The following is a 25627-nucleotide window of genomic DNA, read 5'->3' as shown; positions in this document are numbered from 1 at the left end:
ACAGTTGGGTTGATCATTATTTTAGAGAATAAGTTAACTAAAAGAAATATAATTAAGTTAACATTGGTTCAAGCCAATAGACAATATCAAGAGATGCTATTAATTTAGCAAAGGATAAAAATGAACAGCATGACTGTGGAACTGTATTTTGAAGTCCTGTATTTGGAAGAGAACAGTCTCACGCTGAAGTACAGACCAGGGACTGGCTGGCTGGAAAGCGTAGCCAGGCAGGCAAAGGAAGCGATCTTTGTCTATGCTGGATTTGTTAGTCTACATACAGCATATCATATCCGGTTTTGGGCTCCTCAGTATGAGAAGGATGCTGTCAGGCTGGTAGAAGTTCAGTGGAGGGCCACCAAGATCAGGGGCTGAAGCATACAACAAGAAGAACTGTGCTTTGTTAATCCTAGGAGAAGGTGGCAAAGGGGAGATCTCATTGCTGCCTTCAACTACCTAACTGGAGGGTAGTGAAAAGATGCAGCAAGAATCTTTTTGAAGGTGCACAGTGATAGAATACGAGGCAATATATACAAGCTACAAAATAGGAAATTCCAGTTGGATATGAGGAAAAAGAAAACAAATCCCACTATGGGAATGGTCATACAGTGGAACATGTTGCTCAGAAATGCTGGAGTATCTTCATACTTGGAAGCGGTCACAACTCAACCAGACCAGACCCTGAGCAACATGATCTAGCCTGACCTATTTTGAGCACAAGGCTGAACTAGACAATCCAAATTATTCTATGATTTCAACAGTAGGGGACTACTTTTTATCTGAAGCCTACATAAATCAGCTTCCAGCTTGTACTGCATTTCAGGAAAATAATGGGGAAGGAGGGAAGGAGGGAAGGCGGGAAGGCAAATGCTGCTTTTGCCTGCTGGTTTAAGAGCATGTTTGTACAACTTACTAAATGCCTTTATTCCGGTGTCCTAGACTTTATCTCTTTTTCCACCTGCTTTAATAATGCTCACCTTCTGGCTCATTTGACCGTAACCAACACCTATCCAGCCCATTTGACAGCTACGCTCTTCTTCCCACTCACAATCCAAAGAACTCACAGCACTACTATAAATGAATCCAAGGAGATTAGCAAACCTGTTTCAGTACAGATAAAAAATTCTTTCCAGAGTAAGACTTCTAAACAAACAAATGAACCAAAAAAAAACCACAAGAGACATTTCAAAAAACTGGAATTAGTAGTTCTAGTGTCACAGCACACTCTAGTGATCAATTAAAAAATGAGTTTTAATACCCATGTCATCTCCCTCAACTTCAACGTGTCTTTAAAATGTAGGAAGCAGTTCAGATATTTTGAAGCTGTTTGTACATCTGTACATCTGTGTTTCTTACTAGCAAAACACTCAGTCCAGATATTAAATGAGCTGCAGATATTTCAACATGCTAGATTAATTCCCCAGCTGGCATCAAAATAACTACAAGAAATGGAACAGACGGGAAATGGGAAGCTACCTTATACAGAAAAAATGGAAAAAATCCTCAAAAATACAGAACTTGGAAAACTGGAGGTCTTGAAAATTAAAGACTGATGCAGAGACATAAGTGGTTCTGCATGGAAACAAATAAGCCAAGTATCATCAGCAATGAACCAACCTGATTAACTCAGTCAGCTGAACTTGCCATGACTCCTGCACAGCCACCAATATGTCCCAGTACTCAGCTCCCTGGTGTTTCTTGAGGATTTGCTCATTTGAAGCCAGTTCAGGTCCAGTGCCTCCCTGATCTAATGACTATTCTCAAAAAAGAAACACAAAGCCCGGTCTCCTGCAGAACCTCTTGGGTTTTGCTGTACCATTTGAGTCATGTACTACTCATTAGCTCATTATTAGAGATGCCAGAACCAGGCCATTCCCACACAAAGCCACAAAGATTCGTTTCCACTAAGGCTCTTCACTGCTCCCTGGAGTAACACAGCGAAGACAACCCAGGCTGCCACAACAAAGTTAAATCACGTCAGGCCAAAGTTTTTAGCTTGGACAACGAGCTACACAAGCACAGCTGCACAGTGTAACTCCCACGGCTGAGCTGCCCCTGGAAACAATGCAGCCACATCCACACAGCCCAGTTTTTGGACTGATTTGCCTTTGGACTGAATCCAGGTCACATCTCCACATTCATGACATGCTTCATCTACAGAAAATTTCTGGGTTGCATAAATTGGAAGGTGACAGTATATGGAAGAGTATTTATGCAACCACTGAAAATTCCTCAACCAGAGACTCATGAAAATTGTCACTTTAATTCCTGCACAGTTTATTCAAAGGAAAAAAAAAAAAAAAAAAAAAAAAAGGACAAAACAGGAACAGTAGCAATGCAGATATCCTCAGTGTACCATTAGCGAGTTTGATATGAACAGATGAGGATTACTTATGCTCTACACACATGCTATTTCCTTTCCTTCAAAAGGAACAGGTAAGGCTGTGGATAGTTCATCTTCACAGAAATAGGCCTTGAATGCTGCAGGCAAAAATCAGAGCCTACTGCAACAGAAACTGTACAGTCAAAGAATAAAATTACCTCAAACCAGAAACACAACTCCTAACTTTCAGATGGATGAAGTAGTCACCCTGGCTCTTTATACCTAATAGAGGGAAATAAGCAAGCTCAGACACAATTCAAAACAACCTGAAATAGCTCTGGAAGTGCTGTCATCTAGGCTCCCACTGGCTTAATGTATCGTTTTCAGACAGCTAACATATTAGGCCTGGGTTTAGCTCAAATAATCCACTTTGGGAGTGTGCAGACTGGCCAGACTTGCATAGACTAGACAGAGCAATGCAAAAGGAAAATAAAGGACTTTATGAAGATGACAGAGTAGGTGTGACAAAGCTATAACAGCATCCAGTGCAAATTCCCTTATCATCAGCCCTTGCCATCTCCCATATGATGAAAAGCTTTATTATTTTGCTAGCAACAAAATTAATGACACTTGGTTTTCTGCAGATCTGTACTTCATGTCCCTACATCTCCGCTCACCACAATAAATTCAGCTTTATCTCTCTGTTTCTGAAGAATATCCACACATCACACACACTGCCCACACCCCTCCTACCTCTCTCCTCTAACACCATCTCACACACAATGTTCCTATATTTCGACCCTCATTTTGATCTTAATCTACCAACAGGACACATACTACCTCTTGTCCTAGGGAAACACCAATTTCTATACAAGCTGAGCAATCAAGAGGGAGGCGCAGCAGAATTTTCTTTTCCTTACAAACAGTTTTTGGAGGGGGATGGAACAAGAGTTCATAAGTAAAACTGGAAGGTAATGGGTGTCAGGTCTCCCTGTGCACCAACAGGTTCTGCAAACTTCTCACTCAGTGCAGCTGTGTAAACTTGAGTCAGATTGCTATGAACAGCGCAGAGTTGTATGGAAGAGCTGTGTGACAGCTCCTGGGGTCTGTCTCCCTCTCTTTGATCAAGAGCTGCACTTAAGCTCAGTCCCTCAGTCTCAAACCTTTTCTGAGCTATGCAGCAGCTATGCCCAAGCCCAGCCTTGCTGTTCCTGAGCCTGACTGGACTTTTAGGTTGGACCTCAAGCCTTCCTCATCCCAGAGGACCTGTTTGCAACCACTGACCGTGGCTCGCCCTGGTTCCCACCACAGAGCCTACCCTGCTCACCTCACTCCAGCACAGTGGGGCCATTCCCCCTGCCAGGGAGGTCACCGCCTGGCCAGTCTTGCTATCACCCCTGCTGGGCAGCTGCCTGTGCTGCTTCCAGACCCTGCGTGGGAAAGCCTGTAACATTTTCAGAATTTAAAGTTACTGATGATGGGGGAATGCCTAACATTCTGTGATTCTGTGAAGAGATGCACGTGGGTGAGCAAGTCAGTGAGGAACAAGGCTGAGATTTCTTTCCTCAGCTAACACAGTTATTTTAACCCAAAACAGAGGTTTTATCGGAGGTAGCAAGAGGATGTGTGGCTAAAACAATTTGACCAAAGAGCAATATTTTCTAATAACTAGACATATAAATCACATGCACCTCAGAACAAGTTCTTGTCGTCCTTAGAATTGTAGTTTCCCAGTAATTATAATACACAGCCATAACCAATGTATCAATATTTCAGAAAACCCTCTTAATCCATGAAAAATTGCACCTAAAAATTAAGTCAGTTTATAAGAAAACTCTTATCAGGAAATGCTAGAACTGTATTTGAATAAACTGATTTTATCTACTCAGCGGTTACACTGAAATACTCCTAAACAAACTCTGTTTCATGCATGCCATATCTGAATGCTAAAGAATATCTAATCTCTACAGAAGTTAGAAAATACAGGTTTATCAGTTCTATACAGAGATATACAAATGCACACACACACATATTTTGTTTGGAGCCCAAAGTGTTTGTGTTCATATACAGACACACACACACACGTGTCCATATATATGGACAAAACCACTTTGAACCTCAAATAAAATATTAGCAATGGTATTGAATTGCTTTAGTCTTTAAGCTTCCTATTCATAAGAGTATTCCATTCACAAAAGCCCATTAACAGAATCATTAAAAGAATGCTTAAGGGATTTTTTTTTTTTTTAATGACAATTTTATCCTTTCTTACTTCAGCAAAATTTAAGCAGATTACTATGACTCTTGTATAGAGTTTGATAAATTAGGAAAAACTGCTCTCTTACCTTATGGTGTTTTGGACCGATGATTCTTCAGTTCCTTTGTATCCAGCTCTTTTGATACCAGTACCAGGTGAATTGTTTGCACTCATACATTTTTCTTCTTCCATTACAAGATCACGGAATGACTTTGGCAAAGCAGAATGTAACCCAGATGACCTTTAATTTAAAAAAAAAAAAAAAAAAAAGAGAACAACTTATTTTATACTTGCACTTTTCAAGACTCCATATTGTTCCATGATTCAGATGGCAAAAGAGGGTCTTTTCAGTTACTAAAAGTAAAAATGCAGTATTACTTAGCTTTCGTATCTCACCGTTATGCCTGCTAGACCCCATTCATTAAATTAAATCACTTTGGATCAAATAGGTAAACATTAGAAAATAAATATTTATGAGAACAGAACAAGCCAGTAGAATGGGAGTTTCATTAGGACAAAAGCAAAACAAAACAAACACCACACAACACAGTGATCAACAACAAAACATCCCTCCATCTCTTCTCCCCCTAACGCACCCTCTTAAAAAGCAATTTTATTTTCACAGACACCTTGTCTCAGAAAAGCTGTACCTTTTCTAACAGTATTATTCCTTCAAAAGTATTCTCATGAATCACACACTGTTGTACTTTCATCCTAATTCTACTAGTTCACCTCGATGAAAGTCAAGTATAGTTCATCTTTCCCCAAGATACTGAATGAGTTACTCATGCCTGCCAGAAGCTCTATAAATCTACAGTGAAATTCATAAAACTTATATGTTTAGTTTCCTTTTACTTGCCCAAGTATAATGTGCACTGCTACTGAACCAGAGCCTGAGTATTATTTTTCAAAAACAAACCAATATGAAAATACAGCAATTTAGCATCATAGCTATCCTGTTCTGATCCAAAAGCTTTTTCATTTACAGAATTCGAGGCAGTTACCATTAGCCTTTCCCTTATCCAGCCACACTTCGGAATTTATTGCTCGTACATTTGCTTTACATTTAACTTTACTAAGCATAGTATTTCCACTCATTGACAAACATATAAAAAATATATTGTAAGAATAGCTCTTCTCAATACCTACTCAAAGAAATAAAAGATCAATTATTAACACTACTGAAGTAAAACAAGCTTTCTATACAATACTAATTGTTTATGTAGCTACCATAGCAATGAAGTATTGGAAGCCAACAGACTTTCAAGTTACATGTAGGTGGCATACAGTTTATGTCAATAAACATGAGATAATTAAAACATTGCAACATTGTAACCAAAATCTTAAAACAAAACCATCTGAAAGACATACATGATGTCTACACCCCATGCTAGACCACCTGGGCTTTAGTTTGGGTTTGTTTGTTTCAGATACTGCCTGAGTAGCACAGAAGCCACAGATAGCAGAATGGAACATCCAGATGCAGGGGCTCAGAGTCACTTTGCACATCCTTTGTTCCTACCACCAGCTGGCACACAAGAGTCTGGGCAAGTGTTTGACCAAGTAGGCAAATCATTTCCTTGTGATGTGCTGTCACAGAAGCTGCTTCTGCTTCTACCAATTTAAGTAGCCTACTTGTTTTCATGAAAATTCTGTACTGTAATCAGATCCACTTGTAACACATCACCAAAGACAAAAAACAAAAAACAAACAAAAACAACAACAACAACAACAACAAAAACCAACAACACCCATCTCCCTCAAAGTAAGTTCAGAGAACTAACAAAGTTAATGCCTAGCTTCTTGCGTGACATACTCTTAAAGTATCACTGGTGAGATTTTCCCCACCCCCCTTCTTATTTCCACTTTTCTTCAAAGGAGAAAACACAGGTTCAGTCCCCCACAAAATACAAAACCAGATGTTTATTTTGGTGGAAAAGGTAGCAATTGTTTTTGACAGAGTGTGTCTTTCAGTCAACCAAAAAAAGAGCCAGAAGGTTCCACACCCGTCTGGCAAGTGAGCTCGTGGCACATCCAAGATGAAGATCTCATTTCATGGGAACACAAGTTCTATGGCTTTGACTATGTTGCATGTGTGGAAAGTTCAGTCTATTGCCAAATGCACTTCAATAGTTCATTGTGAATTTACAGAATATAACTTTGCAAATTTAATATTAAAGCAGATGAGTGACACCATACTGCCTTACATAGAAAAATACTTCGAATGACTAGCAGGGGCAATCACATAATTGATAGCTTGCCTAAAGCAGCTTAACCTTTATTCAACAAATGCTCTTTTCCAGCAGCTAGGCATAATTTTAAATACTCATATACTTCCCACTGGTTCTTTGCTTGAACTCTTGAGCTACGGCATTTTCCAGATCAGCAGCCAGAGGACCGCTGCAGAGGAATGTACAGAATCATGTGTGGTCACCACACAAGCATTAGACTGGATTCCACCCTCCTGAAGTACACCCAAGCCTTTCCACTTAAGATGGTTTGTGTAACACAGCAGAGTTGATACTTCCAAAAACAGTTTAATCAGAACCTTAAGACCACAATATACTTTTTGGAGACAGTTACCTAAACATATTCAAAAATCAGTCTACATTTGCTTTTTAAACACAAGAGCAGTTCATAGGCAATTGGTAGATCAAAATTAAATAACACCCAAGAGGTAAAGAATTATCTCTCAGAGAGTAGATGAATAGCATGAATAGTCAAACTATTCAGATGTCAGATCAAGAGTAATTTATCTTACACTGAAAAACAGGACTTCAGGAACAAAAAACCAAATAAACCCTTGTGAGGAGCCCCTGATAATTAGATAAGCTATGCGATGTCCTCCAAAAGCTACTTCAGGTTTTGTTGTATCTAAAAGTTGTGCATGAAAGGAAAAAGGAAGAGACCAGCCTGGAGAAAGACAGACATCCTATACAAACATACTCATGCAGAGGAATTATAGCTCCTTCCGTTCAAACCCAAAGTCTGTCAGAGACATGTAAAACTACTGCTAGAAAATGGCGAGTAAAACAAAAAATTAATTTAACTGATGATATTTGAGATGACTGGTTGAAAATATCCACAAAATGCCTACACTAGTGATCACTGACATCGGTCCGCGCCATAACATGGTAAGTCTGGGGAAGTTCCTTTGAAGACTCCAGAGAAGACCCACTTGTGATCGCAGGTCCTAGTCCACCTCATTAGCAGCACCCCTGGCCAGCGGCAGCTCTCCTCCCTCATCAGCGTGGACACCCCTTGGAGTCCCCCATTGGGTAGAACTCAGGAGCTTGGCTTCCCTGGTGCTGCTGCGCTGCGCCACTGATGGGTAGAGGCGCGGTGGATTAGTAACAACATGTAAATTAGTGTGTCAATGAGCCCATGTGATTTGTGTATGTAAGACTGTGTACATCATCACTGTAGATGTTAGGTTACATATTGTTTATGCACAATTATAACATTAGTAGTAAGATTAAAAATAGTAGATGGATGATTTTATTTTTTTTTTTTTACTAAAACAAAAGATAGTGTAACCCATTATTTCCTGTGTTGGTCACCATCTGATTCAACCATCAGTGTCTCCCAGCAAATTTTAAGCCTCAGAGCTATAATTGCCCTGTGACACCTCCATTAGATACGCCACATAACAAACTTGTTGCTTGACCTGCAGCATCACCTGTGTAAAGCAGATAGCGTGTTCTTTGGAACATTTGAGAGTATCAGCATTAAGGATTCTGAAATTCATCCACTCATTAGAATTGACAAGACAAATCTTGCTAACCTTGTTGCTCCTATTGTGAGGGTCCCAGTTACAGTTCAGAGGTCAGGCAGAGTATGACTCCTTAAGTACAAAGCAACTCATTCAATTTTTTCTTTAAGACGAAAGCATGGGCTTTGCCCAATGTTATATCAGAATAACTTTGAAGGGCTTGGGGAGTAGGAGACCTCAAATTTTGGTATTAGGTACACATAGTTAAATATCTGTCTTCTCAATTTATTTTCGAGTCCCGCTTGTATGAACCAGAACCTTTTCTTGAAGTCACTTGTAATGTTGTGTGCTGGATTATTTTTCTTTTAATTAGGTCATTTTCATAACTATATAAATAATTTTCAGTTCATTTTCATAAGTAACTACTGTAGTAACACACCTCTATAGCTTGCAAGCTGGACAGTGGAAAACCATGGCATGTAACTACTCTTTTTAGTTATAATCAACCCATGACATACAGACGACTACAGAGATTTCTTGCCCCTGCTTTCACTGACCATTGGAAGAATCCCAGTCATCACTGTCAGAATCAAAACTTGAAGAACACTTCATACCTCGGTACCTGGAAGTCACTAAACAACTGCCCACCTCAGATCAGACTGACATGGTCCTTTACAGGCTCTGTAAAATACTAAGGTCCTTTAACCACGAGGCTGAATGTACTGCACGGCGTCACTAGAGAAGCAAAGCTTGTTCTGATCACATAACTGGAAGTAGAATACCATTCTAGAATCAGTTATTATCTGATATATAATAGATGCTTTTGGGATGATTACAAAACACACTCACAGTTTTTCCAGTACATTACTGATAAATATTTTGAAAACCAGCTCTATTTTACCATTGTTATGTTCTGGGATATTACTGTTACTAGTATAGTCTTAAACTAAGGTAACAGTATACCAACAGATCTATGTGAAATCTCTAATAAATCTAAAGGCACTTCAAACTCAAGGTGCTGATCATAATAGTATCCACCTAAAAAAGACAGACAACAGACATATGAAATGGAGCAGAGAAGCAAGCAGTTCTAGACATTAATTTAAACCTTTTGACACAGAATGCCTCTCAGTAAGCAAACACTGCCAGGAAGCAGCCCACCTATTCATCAGCCAGCTAGTGATGCGATTTTTTTTTTGTCTCCATACACTCATTATATAGCTAACAGGCTACATGTATGCTTTGAACATACAGGAACGTAACAAAGGCAAAGATTCCAGGAGATGCTTACTACTCTTATTTCTGAAAGAAGCAATCAATTCATACAAAGGATCACAGGAGACAAAAAACAAGAAGGAGATGGCTCTAATTGTGGAAAATAAACCTATCCTTTCAAAGACAGACTCCTATTTTACTTTAAAATCTATCCAATACAAAAGGAAAACTACTACAATAGCATTTAAAACAGCTAAATTGTCCAAAAAAGACTTCATTTAAAATAGAGTGACTGTGGTGAGTATGCAGCAAGCTTTGCTCCCAGTGAGACACAAAGAGGTAAGCTCTAGATAGAGGAGACTAATCACAGCTCTTCTAGGGTACCAATAGAGAAGGAAGCTGCAATAAAAGTCTAGATGTTCTTGAACAGGGAAAGGGAGTGAATTGCCCAACATTTACCTCAGGTTAAGCAGATGCACAGTGTTATTTATTCTGTAATAACTGAAAACATTAAATTTACACAGCTTGCAACTTTTACAGTTATGCTTTCATGCTTTCATCCAATACAAACTGTAAATGTGAAGAACAAAGCATGAATCAGGCTAGCATCTCATTACATTCATTGTTGTAAACCTGTTCATTGAACAGGTGGTAAGCCATTTTTCTATTTGGCACAGTGATATTAACTTGAACATTCAAATTGTGTGTAAGCAGCACTAAAAATCATTTAAAATCCATTATGCATCCTTCCACCATAAGAATTCTTCGCAGCATCGATCACTCCCTCCAGTTCCTAGACAATTAGGTAACTTTCTTAACCTATAATTTCACTCTACTTCTGCTCTACTCCAAAGTAATTCTGGCCCTTTCCCCCAGGAAGACCTAACATTTTAATGGTTTTTTGACAGATAAAAAACACTATTCATAATGGTTTTCAATACCCTCTTCTTGACCAAGTTTCAGATCTTGTACTCAACCTTCTTTTTCTATGTTTCACTTTGATACCATCTGCAAATACCACATCACACACAGGCAAGAACCAGATGGGATGAAGTTTTCTGACTCACTACAGCAAAATTTCAAAGAACTGTGAAACTGCAACCACTGCATTTCACTGCCCTCTTCGGATTCTGGATTACTACCCAATGTGGATACAAATAGTTCAATGCTAGTCTTTAATGAACAGAACCTAGGCCATTTTTATTTAAGAAATTCCTTCTAAGAGACTATTCAATGTAAAACCACTCCAGAGAAAAATATGTGATATTTGATTTATAACATACCACGCATTCCCTAGTTTTGCAACTTTTGTAGGTGGGAGTGGTGTGGTTATCAGTGTAGTAGGCTCCGTGCTGCTCATTACTGATCCATTATCTTTTGCTGCCAGGGCAATCATTTTCCTTTGCTTCTGAGAAAGCTTGATTCCATGAGACGCCATTTTGCTGTGAATTGATATTGCAAAGACAGATGTAAGATCAGTGTCCTGTGAGATGACTCACCTTTAATCTTGACAAACGAAACTGAGAAATCTTTGCTAGACCAAAATACTTTGTTTGGAGTGCCAAAAGGGGAGTATAGGTGGGGGTAGAGGGGTTGGATGGCTGAGGAACAAAAGGAGGATCAACAAATATCAAGAGTGACAGAAGAAATACACCTCATAAAACTATTCTTCACATAGATGTCTACAAATGAAAACATCCAGAGTAGGAATCAAGTCTCCAAAAGAGATGGATTACCATCAGATTATTTTCTAATTTTGTGATATTTTAGAGACTGCCAGAAGCTTAGTTCCCTTAAACCAAAAGTACTCATGCACAACAAATGTATACAACGGCATACCATCATTCCTTTTATTTGTAATAAATTTTATTTATTCATTTTATTTGTAATAATTTGGTTTTTAAATTATTTGGATTCTTCAGTCTTGGCTGTTCTGTTCACAGCTGCTGAATCTTACCTAGCCAGCAACCCTTCACTAAGCTCCAGGTCTACTGTCCTAGATCTCCTTTACAAGAATGACACACTTCAAAGGTCATGAAAGTCACCTCCAGTTCTCTTCCATATGTCACCAGTTAAGAAACACTAAGTTTCATCCACTGTCTCCTGAAAAAGTACATTTATCTCCCTGTGTCTTTGGGATGGCCCTTCGAGCAAGAACCACCCTCAGTTCTGTCAGAGGAAGAACTGTCAATAGCAACACGTGAGTGCTGAGGGAAGGGTCAGAGAATATGAGACAAGAAACAAACTTATTGATTACACTACTAGTCCACAAGTAATTTACTAAGTGCTAGGGACAATAATTAGTTCTTTTCAGTTGGAAATAGGAAAGCTCAGTAGAGCAGGCCACTGATTTTAGATAGTAGTTTACTAGCTCTTTTACATTTCAGCAGCTAAGACATGCTTTTGCAGTAGTTCACTGAACAAGACTACAGTAAAATAAAGGGATAAATTTTGTACGCTCACAGAAAAACCATAATGAACTGAAGTAAATAAAGCCGTTCAAAAACAAATAGGACAACTTTTCTCCTGCTTTTTTTGAACTCTGAAATGCCTGAACCACTAAGTAAATTCATAATAGCCTGGTCTATCACACTTTTCTTTTATAGATTTTGGTTTTTTACCAACCCTGAATTTGCCTTTGGCATGGTTCCACTTTTCTGCATACTTTCTTCAATTTCCATGATGGTTCTAAGATCCATGGCAGGAGGGCTGGCAGGGCTAAATGAAAAACAAAAAGTTACCTTACAAGGCACTCACTTTTACTGAGATACCACAGTTCCAGCCTTCACTGAAATCTTCTAAATCATACATAAGATTGGTAACCGGATATATAATTTGTGTCTGTTTCCTCAATTATGGTAAACCTCAAATAGAATGTTTCTGACAAAACTTTTATAAATATATACATATTTAAGAGCACACTATAAAAATAGTTTCAAGACTCATCATATTATAAAACAAAGAGATGTGAACTATGATTACTTTAAAAACACTAGATACCTAAATCCAGGATACTTATTTAGTAGTCAACTGCTCATGCTAAGTATTAGAGAGGCATTGCTCGTAGCTCTTTCATGAAGGCTGAATTAGATCTTCCTTTGAAGAACAGGATTAAAATTATTTTACATGACAAACCAGACACACTTTGCAAAGTTAGAGCTCTGTACAAACACCAGTAACATCCTTGAACTTTAGGAATCAGTTTCTTTTTTCCACAAATTGCTTAATTTTAAACTTCCACAGAAATTTCCAAGTTTTATGTAAAACTCTAAACTAAAACCTGTGTACTTAAAGGTGTTTGTAAACTAAGCTGTATTACTAGATTCAAGGTCAGGCTTTGAAACAAACTACAAGCAGCACTCTGTCTCTTCTTACACAAACCCAACTACCATAACTAACCAGTGAATTAACTGCTGGGAGGTCACACCAAACCCTGTCATCACTGCCCCTCCACAGTAGTTCAACCAAATACGCTACAGTATTAATCCTTTAAACACTCTACACAACAGTGCTGCTTCATTTTTCCTGACATCACACCAACAATACTAGAAAAAGAAAATAAAGAGTTCAAGTGAAACTCATACAGGCACAGCGACACTACAACAAAGTCCTATGGTTTTATTTGTTTCCCTTCCATGCAATCCTCTAAACAATGTTTGAAAAGAACTTCAAGATAGCAAATGAAGGTGGAGGTTCTTCCAACCAGGCTAAAGACCAAAGATTTGGTTGCGGGATGTGCTACCCTCTCTGCATAGACTAGGTTTGCAGAAATACAGAGCAAGAGAAAACAGATTTCTAATGGACTCCACTCCCGAGCTGCAGTTTTTAATTTCTACAGCTGTATCATCTGTATTAACAAAGCCCATCAGTCACAAACCAACACATCCTGGGAAAGCTGCAGGAGAATATCGCTATATGATTCCCTAAATCCTTAAACTCTTAAATATTCAGCCGTTAGTGACAACTATCAAAGACAGGACACCAGGCACGACAGAATTAAGTCTATCACAGTGCTGCCCCTTTTTTGTATGCAGACACTGCTAAAGATAAAAATTAATAATAATTTTTTATTACTGTATCAGGTAAACCTGTGGTGTTGATTTTCACAGACCGTTTAAGTCTAAAGGCATGCCTTAAAAATGTCAAGTACAATGGTGCTTCTAATGGCTTCAAGCATGGTTTGATTCTACAAAAAACTACCAAGTATTTTACAAAGCATTAACCAAGAAGCCCTTCTTAAAACAAAGATATTAGAAGTCTAGACTGGTAGCACTTAAAAAGATACCTATGCTTTTCTTAAAGAGCAATTTAAAAAACGTAACACTTATTACACTACCACAATCTTTAATTCACATGCCAAATAACATATGATCATTTTGAAGAGCACATAGCTTTTTAGCCTGAACAGAATATTACTAGTATTCACCACCAAGCGTAGAACAGTGATTTTAAGTCCAATAGGTACCACAGCTAATACTCCACCTGAAACTGGTTGCTAACCAGTTGGGAGAGCTTGCAGAGCTGTTTCTTGCACTGGGAATGGACTGTGGAACAGACTGTGCCAATGCTGATGACCCCTTGTATGACTTCATCTCCTTGTTAGGTTGAGGGGGTTTCATTCCCTGACTGCATGCTTTGTCCCTCATCTGAAAAAAAAGACAGAAAAATACTGAATAAATATACTCACATTCTTTCACTTAGGGAAAAAAAAAAAAAGCGATGCTACAAATAACTTGAATGACGTGTAAGTGAAAAGATTTTAAAGGATACCTCAAAAATAGCAATAATGTAGTGAATCTCTGGTCAGTCTGCTATTAATATTTGTACTTTTTTTGGTTTGTATCACACTTCACCTTGAATCCTATACGTCCAAATATGCTTCTTGATAGTGGAAAATTCACTCAGATATCCACTTCTAAGGCTTTAACACTTAACATAGGCACAATTCTCTCAAACTTATTTTGCTTTGCCAGTTATGCCTCAGTCATCCTGGACCATACTTCTGTTCAACTACAGTATTCAAAGAACAGCAGGATTTTCCTGGAGCTTTTTGGCTTGTTTGCGGGTTTTTCTGGACTCCGAACTTCAGATTTGCTTTGCATTTCAAATTAATTAAAGGATTTACATAATTGTTCTTTTGGTTCAAACTTTTCTGGACACTACAGGATAGAAAAAAATCTTGCTAATGTAATATTTGAATAAATCACCCTTAGAAGATTTAATAGGGAATACTCTTTTTTGTTTGTTTATCAGACAAGCAATAAATACATAAAGTTGTCTACTCCATTTTAAGGAAAACAGTTCCTTAGACACACTCCAAAATACAAACACTGCTTTTCATGGACTAGATAAACTCAAACAAATAAATTGCCAGGAAGAAAGAAATCCAACCTCGGTCCTTTCTGGATGAAATGGTTTTGTGAAGTCAGGGGACTGCACGTCTCTGGGGCTACCCACTCCCGCGTAACTACCTTCAGAGTCAGATGTTAAGAATTCTGGAAGTGATTCCACAGAGTTAGTTTTATCCAGTTTTACTGAGCCTAGGAAACAAAGAGAGTAGAAGCACTAAATCATGAGAGCCTGACTAAACAATGCTTAAAAAGAAACAAAAGTTAGTCAATCCATATGATGAATACAAAATAATCAGAAGTTTACCTAGTCCAGTATACTAGACTGTAATAAGTATTAGCAAATTTAAGACTACCTTAAATATTTTTTCAGACTAAGATTACTCCCAGTTTTCTTTCTCTTTCTTACAATACACAGTTTTGCAAAGTAACACTGATACTTTTCTGTTGAAAATGAAGGCTGCTACCATCTTTTCAATCAACAATGACTAATTTTATTTTTTATATTCCAGAAAAAAAATAGCAGAAATGTTCCACTTATTAAAACCAGATGGGAAAGTGCCCATTAACTTTATTTGATAAAATACATGTTTTTACAGAATCTGAACTTTGGGCATAAGCTTAATATGACAAACAGCCTTTCAAACAAAACTTCATCTTCAAACTTCATTATTCAAATTCAACTACGGTGTTCACTAGAAAAGAAATAATCTTTGCAATATTTCTTTACTGAAATATAGAAATAGCACTGCATATTAAACTTCATGTTCTGTTTGTATACCTGAAAGGAACTTCTTTCCCACTGACCTGTAGAGGCTGGACTCTGAATGATATCTGATAGATTATATCCTCCAGAGCTGTCGGACCGTTTTCGTGGCTTCTTTTTTGCCTTAGTTTTTGCTTTTTTGAAAAGAGCTTCCCTATCAAACAAGCAAACAAAAAAAAAAAAGAAGCCAAAGAACTTGAGCCTCAGAACTATCAGCATCAATGTAAAGTTTTTCAGTCAGCAGCAGCAGTTATACTTCAAGCAGTAATACCTGGTCCCACCAGCTGTCACTAGCTGCTTGTCCCTACTCTGCTTATGCACTTGCACAACTATTTAGCAAATGATTTGGGGGGCAAAAAAATCCAGGAGGGAAAAAAAAAAAAATCTTTCCAGTCGATATGTAGTCTCAGGTCTAGTACACTGCATACAGAATTCTGCTGAGACAGTGAAAGATACAAGAGCTGCATAGGCTGGCACTGAAGCCCAGGCCAGATAAAACCTGATACACAGCACAGGAACTGACTTAAAGCAAATTACATCCAAGTCTCCACTTTTTCTTCTCTTGATTTCTCCTAATTTAGTGAAGTTCAATAAACTCCACAGTTGTTCTCATTTTTCCCCAACACAAATATTGCCATCAAAATAATACTACTTCTGCAATAAAGCAGGTATATGGTCATGTTACCAAAATGTCACGTGTTCCTATATATGATATTAGGATGAGTGGAATCAAATAAAAGGCATCTTTCATTTTAACAAAACCATTAATACTAGAAATTCAGAATTATATGAATTACAGCTACAGTAACCCTATTTCAAAAAGCTTCTTTGAGAAGCTTTTTGTGGAATTACTACATACCTACTTATTAATTCCTGCATCAATACTGTAACCTTACAATACTTGGGTTTTCTTTTAATCCATGGATTATTCCCTCAAGGCTATCATCTAGCCTTTAAAAACACTAAAAGGCTTGAAGCCTCTTGGTTCCCTTGATTTACTACTAGTCCTTATCTGTACTAGTTCATTTAGCATAACTTTGCTTGACACATGGGGTCAGAACAGTCAATACAGTGACATCGTATTTCACTATTTGGAAGCACGTTACCAAGTCATCCTACCAAATTAACTTTTCATAGTTGTGATGTCATAATCAATTTGTTCAGTTCAAAACTGTACCAAAAAAATCCAGTTGTAATTTTATTACTTGCTTGTCAGAGAAGAGCAGCATATTAAGTTAGTCTGACAAGACTTTACAGATTCTATTGCTCTCACCTTTATGTCTTTGAAACAAAAAGAATACCAGAAGTCCACAAAACAGCCAAGGCCAAAGCACCTGATCTACAGTTGTTTGGATCACATTTTCTAACACTTTCTAAACACAGGTCGCTTGTTCTGTTATTCTACAACTAGATAATAGCCACTTTAAACTGACAGATTAAAAACTCATGTATAAAACTTTCTATTTTGAATGACAATTACGTTAATATTAAGAAATGAAGATTATGACAATTGTCCAGACACACCTGTAGTACAGGAAAGTTAGGGTTTTTTTCCTCTTTTGATTTCTCCTAATTCAGCAAAGTTCAATGATCTCCACAGTTGGTAACATACACAGGTACTTTCCTCACATGCACAATTCCCAAAAATTACTGTGATTGCCTGTTTTGCTACCTTTGCTTACATTCTACTTACAAATCGAAAAAAGTGCTCCTCTGTAACTATAGCATTTAAAAATACTTAGGGAACAGAGAACAGTCTTTGAAATCTCAGTTTCTCCTGTTTCTTAATATTTAAATTCTGAACCCAAAGGGAGTCAGACACCATCCAAAGGGGAATAAATACCATATACAGCTCACCTAGTTAAAACTGTTGATGAAAAATCAATACTTACTGAGAATTTTGTTCTGTATTCATTTCTTCCCTTAAAAACACAAAGTTCTCTCCATCTTCAGGCTCTAAAGAACTTATATCAGGTCCATCTGGATATGGAGTAATTACTCTCCTGACCATAGCTGGAATCTGTAGTTGTAAAAGCTGTTACACTAAGATTCTCTTAAGTTGTATTTTAGCAAACAATAATCTCTTGTAACAGCAACAAAACCAACTGCCATCTGAAACACTTTTACAGATCAAGTAATCAATTATTTAACCAGCTTATAGACTTAAGTTAGTAAGCACCTTTAAGCAAAACAGGAGAATTATTTTAAGTGACAGACTCAGAATGCATGTTTCAGCTGCCTATAACTCCTGGCAAAAAAATGCTTCAAGGTTTTGCAAATATTTTACTACTGTACAGTTAAAGAATGCTGGATTATAAAATGCCTTGGTTTTCCCCTTTATATTGAAGTTCAACTTTCATATTGTTTTTCTTACTGCTTTTAAGACCTTTATGATCACTCTGAACTTTACACTGGAGAAGTCTAATTTGTTTTTTTTCTCTCCTTTCTTCCAAATAACAGATGCTCTTTTCCATAGGTTTTTCTTGTGGTTTTTTTTCATGTAATAATTAATTACAGAACATTAATATGTTTAATATGAATAATTAAAGGACAAAATACTGTTGCAGCAGTGGCTAGTGAATAATAAAATATGAGCTCCATAAGGGTGATAACAGCAGCAGCTAACCTTAGCTTTTCAGTCAGATGTTGCACATTCAGCCTGTCATCTGCAGACCATGCAGGTACATATTTGTCACTCGTCTGTTCTCATTTTAAACCTAATCAGCTTACACTCAAGTTGTACAACTTACCATTTTCCTGTAATAGACAGAAAGATCCTTTACAACTGCATCACTTAAGACATCCAGAGTCCTAAAAAAATGAATACAAATTTATATATTAAAAAAATAAATCACATTAATGAAAAATCCAAATGAATGTTTTGGATGAATCTAACCTACAGGCATTACTAGCTATTCATGGTGGTCACAGTGTCAGAAGGAAGAAAATGAACACAGAATATAAACTACTCAATGCCCTTGTTGACAGGAAGGATTAAACCCACAACCTTTCCAGATAGGCTACCTTTACTTAAAGCCACAGCCAACCTAGACCTATACAGTTAAGTTACCATGAACTGGTCATTACTTAACCTATTTCTGCATACTTTGAAGTCTTCCTGACATGTATCTAATAATCCAAGTCCATACATATTCTTCTGTAAAATTCAGCCACAATATCCCTTAATATTTATGACAAAATAATACTACAGCAAAAAATTTTAATCAACAGAACTGTCTTGCCTGCATGAGCACCTCTCCTTGCACAAAGCTGTCATGATCAAGTTCTGTCTGTCTCACGTGTGTCTCAGATTAAAGTCTTGCTGCCCAGTAAGGACATTTTCAGATTTTCACTAAAATGCAGATACAGTCTTAATTACAGTAAGAATGTTGCATGTCCTTTACAGGCTTAGGATGAAAAAAATCTGAATTCAAAATAATGCTTAAAACAGTTATTAGACTCTTAGTCTTCTCTCCAAAAGGTTAAAACGTTTATACTTTATAAAGATGTGAAGAGGAAAATTGATATGAGTGAATTCCTGTATCTATGACACAAGCAGAGCAGTTGTGTGACACAGCAATGAAACGCTGGCATTATGAACTAGTTCAGATGTCTGAGAACTTCTACAGGCAAAAGGAAGCACGACAAAAAAGGCTAGGAGTGGACAGGATGGAGCAGTAATAGAGATGGGGTCTTTATGGTTTTGTTTGTTTGTTTAAATCTTTGCTAGAAAATAAGTTCAATCGGTGCTGATAAAGCTTGCTCTGAGAAGATGATAGGTACTCTGGAAGCAACTTGAATCCCTGTCCAAAAGAATAAAGAGATGGAAGGCCACCATACCCCTTTGACTTCTTAGAGCCTAGCTTAATTATTGTTGAAAGCAAGGGTAATTAAGTAATTAATTTGTTAGCCCTCACTGCAGACAGCTAAAGCAAAGACACTACCAGAAGGCAGGTACATCCTCTTTGGAAAATGCACCAGTCGCAGTAAACCTATTCAAAATAAATTCAATTTGCATAGTTTGATGTTTAAAAAAAAAAAAAACAAAAAAACCCACAACACATACAATACAGTAGTTTTATGAATCTTCAAAAACAATTTTAGACGCCCAAACAAGATCAGACTTTGTGTCAAAGCCCACTGAATTCAAGAGAGGTTTTTCCCCTTAATTCAGACTCTTTACATCAGATTGCAATGCAGGGTTCTGTACTATAGAACCAATACAGTATGTACAGATATTCAACTAGTTTTTCTCTCCCTATTTAGTAAAAATGAGCCCTCCCTTTAAACTAGCAGCATCCAGTTTCATTTTAATATTGACCTGTTCCTATCAGTTCTTCCAATCCTTTTGCCTTTTTGAGATGTTTGAATTTATTATAACAGCCAGTACCTGAACATATTTGCATTCCTCCTCACCTTGCTTCAAGTAAAGCTGCCATATTGAGTCCTATGAACTGCAAGCAGGACAGTTTTAACTGTTCAGCATTATACATTGCTGAGAACTCCAGCAGCTCAGCAGCGTTCTTCAAAGTAACTGCAAAGAAGAAACACAACAAACTAAATTGGATAACCTGCTGCAACATCATGCAGCAGTTTTTAAGACTTACTGCACAGTATGAGCTAGTTATTGAAACATATACTTCTCCATTCCTAGAAAAAATGTTAATGCTCAAATGGCCATACACTACAATAAGCTCCAAATAACTCTGTAGCACCTTTAATGCAATGGCTGCTTCACAGAAACAGAAAGGCCCCACGTACAACCGTATTAGTTGCAATACACTGAAACTCAGCAGTCCAAAACAAAGGGGAAGAGAAAGATAAAAATAGCAAGTTTCATATACAGCATAAACAGTTCTTTAAGCACCAAATGATCCTTTAGTAGGGAGGAATTAAAAAAAGGGGAGTAAAGTGGCAGGGTGTGAGGAAGAGAGAGAAAAATGGAAGCTGCTAAGAAATGCCAAGCAAAAAATTATATGATGACTTCTTGTATGAGGCTAAGCAACAACACTTAGTGCTTCCTAAAAGAGACAGATCTTAGCCATATAGAAACAGCACAGTGTCAAACAAACAGAAGAAGTAAAAGAACTAAATACAAGGACAGAAATAGAAACATAGAATTCATTGTATCATGTTTTAAAGACAAGAACTTTGAATTCAATAAAACAAAGGTTTATTAAAAGTTTGGTTTATTTGTTTTACTGGTTTCTGTTTGCGTTCTTGTATTGGGATTGTTTGCTTCTAAAAACAAACCAAAAAAAAGGCATTTTTTATTCTCTAACTCTTTATAGTATAAGGGGAAGAACTCACGTCTTTCCGCAATGGCTACTTCACAGATTTCTTTGAGTCTAGATATAAGAAGTTGATCAGCTACCACGAGAACATTACATATGAATTCAACGTTTTGAGAATCTGGAAAAGAAAGCATCACGTAAACACTGTGGCCAAGTCACAAGTAACTACAAACACATACAGTTTCAGCAACATTTTACCAAATGACAAATGTAATGGCTTTGCAAATTTTGACTGGGGTTTTCACAGCACAAGGAATAGCTTAGAAGAGCAAAAACCGTCTTTTTTTTTTTTTTTTTGAAGCAAGAGAAGGAGGGAAAAGGAAAACTGCAGTTTGACAAACTAAAGAAAAGTTACAAAAAGGCCTGGGGTACAGCTATCACCTCAAAATCTAAAGCAAGAGGCACAAAAACTTAATTTTCTACATAAAGATTCAACACAAGCATATTAACTATTGAATTTCTATTTTAAAAACATAAAAACTGCAAGAGCTATACTTGAGTCGAAAACATATTAATGGCACCTTTTATTGCAAGAGCTTCATCTGTATACAGGTAATCTACAATTATCTGTAGTATGTCAGAATGGATTGGCATTTCTAGAGCTGAACAACAGGAAGCCTAAAAGGCAAAAGGATTAAAAAAAAATAAAATAAAATAAAATACACTGACTACTTGTAATAAAATACAAAATTAAGACAGCAATTATATTTAGCAAATGACTCAGAATGAGTGTCACATTTTCAAAGTTAAGCAATTACTTAAGCATTTGCACAAATTATGTTCTTCAATTAAGAATTCATTGCAGCAGAGCTATTAAAATCTGCCCAAACTTCTGAATAAAGATCCATGGAATAGTTTACTGTTTCATCGGTTTGAGCATCTTCTCAAACAATCCTCCTTGATTATATTATCCACAACTGTCTAAAAGTAGAACTACAGGAATCACCTATACAAGTATTGAACTGCTTTCCTTTCAAAGGAAAAAAATTTAGTGAAATCACAAGTTCCTCAGCAAGAATAAAATGAAAGTGGCCATTACTGTTAATCCCTCAGAAAACAAGATCCTCATCAAACCCTCCATTTTAAGGACCATTTTAACAATTAAAGCAAAGCTTTGGTGTGAGCAAACGTTAAACCATGTAACTGTCACTTTTCAAGTTTATGCAACATCAGTGCCTAACAACTTTGTTTTATTTCAACTGGTATTGAAGCAAAGCTTTAAACTAAAAGATTTCTTTTGCTCTAAAACATGCTACCGGTACTGACATATTTCCCATTTGAAGCTTAAGATCACTTTCCAGACATTAAGATTTTTATACAACATCCAAAGCACCTGATTCACAAAATATTGATTATGCTTATGAATCTAGTATGATTTAGATTTAATTACAAAATAATAGATAACTTAAGAGCTACATAAAACTGACAGAGAAATCTACAACACAAATGGACATTTAACACTTTAAAAACAATCTAATAACTTGTCCCACAGTGTTGCAGACACATTTCCTCAGGGATGACTGAGGAAAAGGCAGCACAGTAACTTACAGGATAAGTAAAGTTCTGTTACGCAGCAGGACTGCCAGTACTTTGCCAGGTTCTTAGATTTACAAATTGCCAAAAAGTTATGAAAGTTGAGAAAATTCTTGCACACTGATTCAACATTCAGTGTCTGAAAAATGCTTCTCCATTTATACCTTTCTTCTCTTTGAAGAGGGATCTTTAACAGTACTCAGACAATCAGAAGAATTTAGTGAAATTATGATGTCCAGGAACAACTAGGGCATTGACTGACAGCTGGCAAAGAGGAACCAAGACAAAGGAAAGATCTACACCTTTTGAAGCAGCAGTTAGTGACTAATACATACTGCACACCATTTAAATTGTAAGAACTTTACAGAAAAAAAATAGGAAATTCGTCCATAGCAGTATCCCATAAGAACAGTCCGGCAGCATTTACAAATCCATAAACTAGCTCAAAAATTAACCTCTAAACAAAAGTAATTCTTTAATTTCCTTTGTATACATTATTACACTTACTACTCTCATTTAATACACAATCTCAATAGCACAAACACAAAGCAACCAACAATGTGTTTGGGTTTTGTTTGTTTTTCTTGCAAACAGGATTCAAGGATCCAGCCTTTCCTTTTCCCCAGTATTTAGGATATGTTATTCTAGGAAAAACTGAAAAGCTGCCACTTATTTGATGCAACAAAACATACTGCCACACATGTTTATTGGCAATCTTACCTCAATCCATGAGTTGCTTAACATGCTGTGAAAATAATCTGTAAAGAAAGGCATTTCAGTTCAAGATGCAATAAAATTTCAGTTAAAGACAGTATGACTTAAATTTTAGATATATATAAAAATACACACACATACCAAGTCTTGCACAAAGCACACACTTATGACATGGGAATTCCTTTCCATCTAAAGATTTCAAGGTCACATCGCAGAGGTACGAACTAGAAGATATTTAACAGGATCAGAACTGTGACTATTCAGAAGGGCTACAAGTTGTAAACTCTACAAATAAATGCTTAATTTAGCAAGTTAGGATTTATCCTTTAAAATATATCACGCTTGAACTTTAATACTGTCATATTAAATTAATCTAAAAGCACAGACACGATAGTTTCAAGAGACAATTTTTTTTCGTCCAAAGTTGAGCTCTCAAAATTCCATCTGAAGCATTTCCTTCAAAACACAGGCAATTATTATTTCAAAACTGCTATGAACAAATAAATTCATTATGGCTAATTTTAGCCAATCTTAACTGGCCTTATGTTATATTAGTTATTTCTTTTACATTAGTAGCTACTGTGAGCTTTGACAATGCATTTGAGAGTGAAGTAATCCAAATTCTGTGAAAAAGCTACTTTTATGCAATGTAGCTTTCACTAGGTAGGAAGACTATTCAAGCATTTGAGTATAAATAGCCCCATCACACCAATGGAATTAAAAACCATCACTTTGGTAAAAGTTTAAGGAATTTTTCCATTGAAAGATATTCCAGAGATTTTCTGAATCAGAAAGAAAATATTATACGTACATTGTCTTATTACCAATCCATGTAGCCTTATCCTCACAGCAAGCATATTTGCAAAAGTCAAACTGCCTTTGACTGGATTACCCACAACATTTCTCCCGACAGTAGTATTCCATGACACAGTTATACCACAGAAGACATTGATGTCCAGTAAAACAAAAGACACAAGAATATACTATATATCATCTAGTCCAGATTACTAATTCATAGACGAGTCTATAAGCATCTATAGAGATCTCCCAAACATGAGATACTGTGAAGCAGACAAGTGTACATCAGAAGTTAAAATAAAGCTGATCACCCCTTAGCCTACACTTCACAGATAAAGAGATGACAGAAAAGGAAAACAGTGGAGGTAGCAGAAGCTTGATTTTAAAAGTTTACCATTTCTTTTGGTTTAACTTTGGTTTGTTCCCATTCATCTTGTTGACAACATTAATTTTTCCATTTTCTAATCTGACTCCATCCAGCCTGCAAATAAGTAATAAGTAATACAATTAATATACAGTTCAAAGCATTAAAAACTATTTCACAGAGTAACAGCACTTCAGTGGCCTCATATTGCGAGTATGAAAAGGATCAAATTCATTAATCACAGAAAACTAGAAGGGGCCAGTTGTTACTTGAATATCTTCATTGCAAAGTAAAATGTATCTGACATTCTTTCCACATGGTGGCTTTCTTATTCATCACCTTAAATGAAAGCTATACTCCTACCAGTCAGTTATCTGAACAAAGACAGTGGTTTGGAAGAGATGCATTTTTCAGCACAGGCTTCTTTAGTACCCAAATTCAATCAAGGAGGCTTGTGAATGGGACGCTAAAGACAGAGGAGTGCTGCTGGTGAGTACAAAGCAATACACTTTCAAAGGGTAGAGAGCTTTAACACAAAAATTTCACTTGAGAACTCAGGTTTAACAGCAACTTCCCATCTTTGCTGATTAAGTGTTTGCAGAAAATACAGTGGAGAAAACTGCCCTGAAAAAAAGCTCATTCCTTCCTTTGAAAGCAAAAGACAAACACAGAAAATAAAAATCTGAGTAATACAGTTCCACAGAGACATGTGGTCTCAATTCCATTAGTTACACCATTTAACCTTAAAAATGCATCAGTTGAACAAGAATTTAACTTTGTTTTAGCTAAATATGTTCTTTGTCTATGGAAAAACTGGTAAACTACGAACCACAGCATAGATACTCATCAATCCAAAACTCAATTAGATCAGCTGTCTCTAACAAAAACATGTATTGATGTTTTATGACAGTCGCTCTGGAAAGTCAGATGATTTGCATCAGATGGCCAGTCTCAGAGAGCTCATGCCTTTAAAGATACACAGGACAGATGTTTTAAATACAAATGTCCAAGAGGTTCTAGGACACATGAAAGGCTAACAGCACATTTCTGTCATATAGAAGCCTATTGACAAATGATGCTTTAAGCACACAATCATGCTACACAAGTCTGCTTCTGACATTACTCAAAAAGGTCACATATGCTTTCTTTTAGCTAAGTGCACTGGAACAAACTGATGTTGCTTTAAAGAGATATAGCGTGGGTTGTAAACTTTTACACTTACGTACAATAAAACAAGTTAAGAAAAAGCAAACTTCAATCCCAATTAGCCTTCTATTTTAATAACAGCTAAAGCTAGATCAGCTTG

General features: G+C 36.8%; 1 protein-coding gene across 4 annotated transcripts in view; it reads right to left on the bottom strand.

Annotated features, from left to right (window-relative positions):
- The window catches only part of IBTK (inhibitor of Bruton tyrosine kinase), a 58154-nt gene that overhangs the window by 6098 nt on the left and 26429 nt on the right, over window positions 1-25627 (bottom strand). For 3 of the 4 annotated variants that reach the window (XM_065834627.2, XM_065834630.2, XM_071806826.1), the window contains exons 13-26: window positions 24352-24438; window positions 23301-23383; window positions 23166-23203; window positions 21434-21530; window positions 20929-21030; window positions 20035-20152; window positions 18369-18429; window positions 17511-17638; window positions 15660-15772; window positions 14896-15044; window positions 13987-14150; window positions 12130-12222; window positions 10788-10946; window positions 4666-4818 (exon numbers count right to left, since the gene is read on the bottom strand). In XM_065834627.2, coding sequence (XP_065690699.2) covers window positions 4666-4818; window positions 10788-10946; window positions 12130-12222; window positions 13987-14150; window positions 14896-15044; window positions 15660-15772; window positions 17511-17638; window positions 18369-18429; window positions 20035-20152; window positions 20929-21030; window positions 21434-21530; window positions 23166-23203; window positions 23301-23383; window positions 24352-24438 — 1545 coding nt within the window. The remainder of the gene's footprint in view (window positions 1-4665; window positions 4819-10787; window positions 10947-12129; window positions 12223-13986; window positions 14151-14895; window positions 15045-15659; window positions 15773-17510; window positions 17639-18368; window positions 18430-20034; window positions 20153-20928; window positions 21031-21433; window positions 21531-23165; window positions 23204-23300; window positions 23384-24351; window positions 24439-25627) is intronic. The other variant, XM_071806827.1, reaches the window with a different exon arrangement.

Source organism: Patagioenas fasciata, chromosome 3 (genome assembly GCF_037038585.1).
Source record: "Patagioenas fasciata isolate bPatFas1 chromosome 3, bPatFas1.hap1, whole genome shotgun sequence".
In the NCBI taxonomy this organism is placed as follows: Eukaryota; Metazoa; Chordata; class Aves; order Columbiformes; family Columbidae; genus Patagioenas; species Patagioenas fasciata.
The sequence above is the reverse complement of the archived record's forward strand: the minus strand, read 5'-3'. Positions and strand labels throughout refer to the sequence as shown.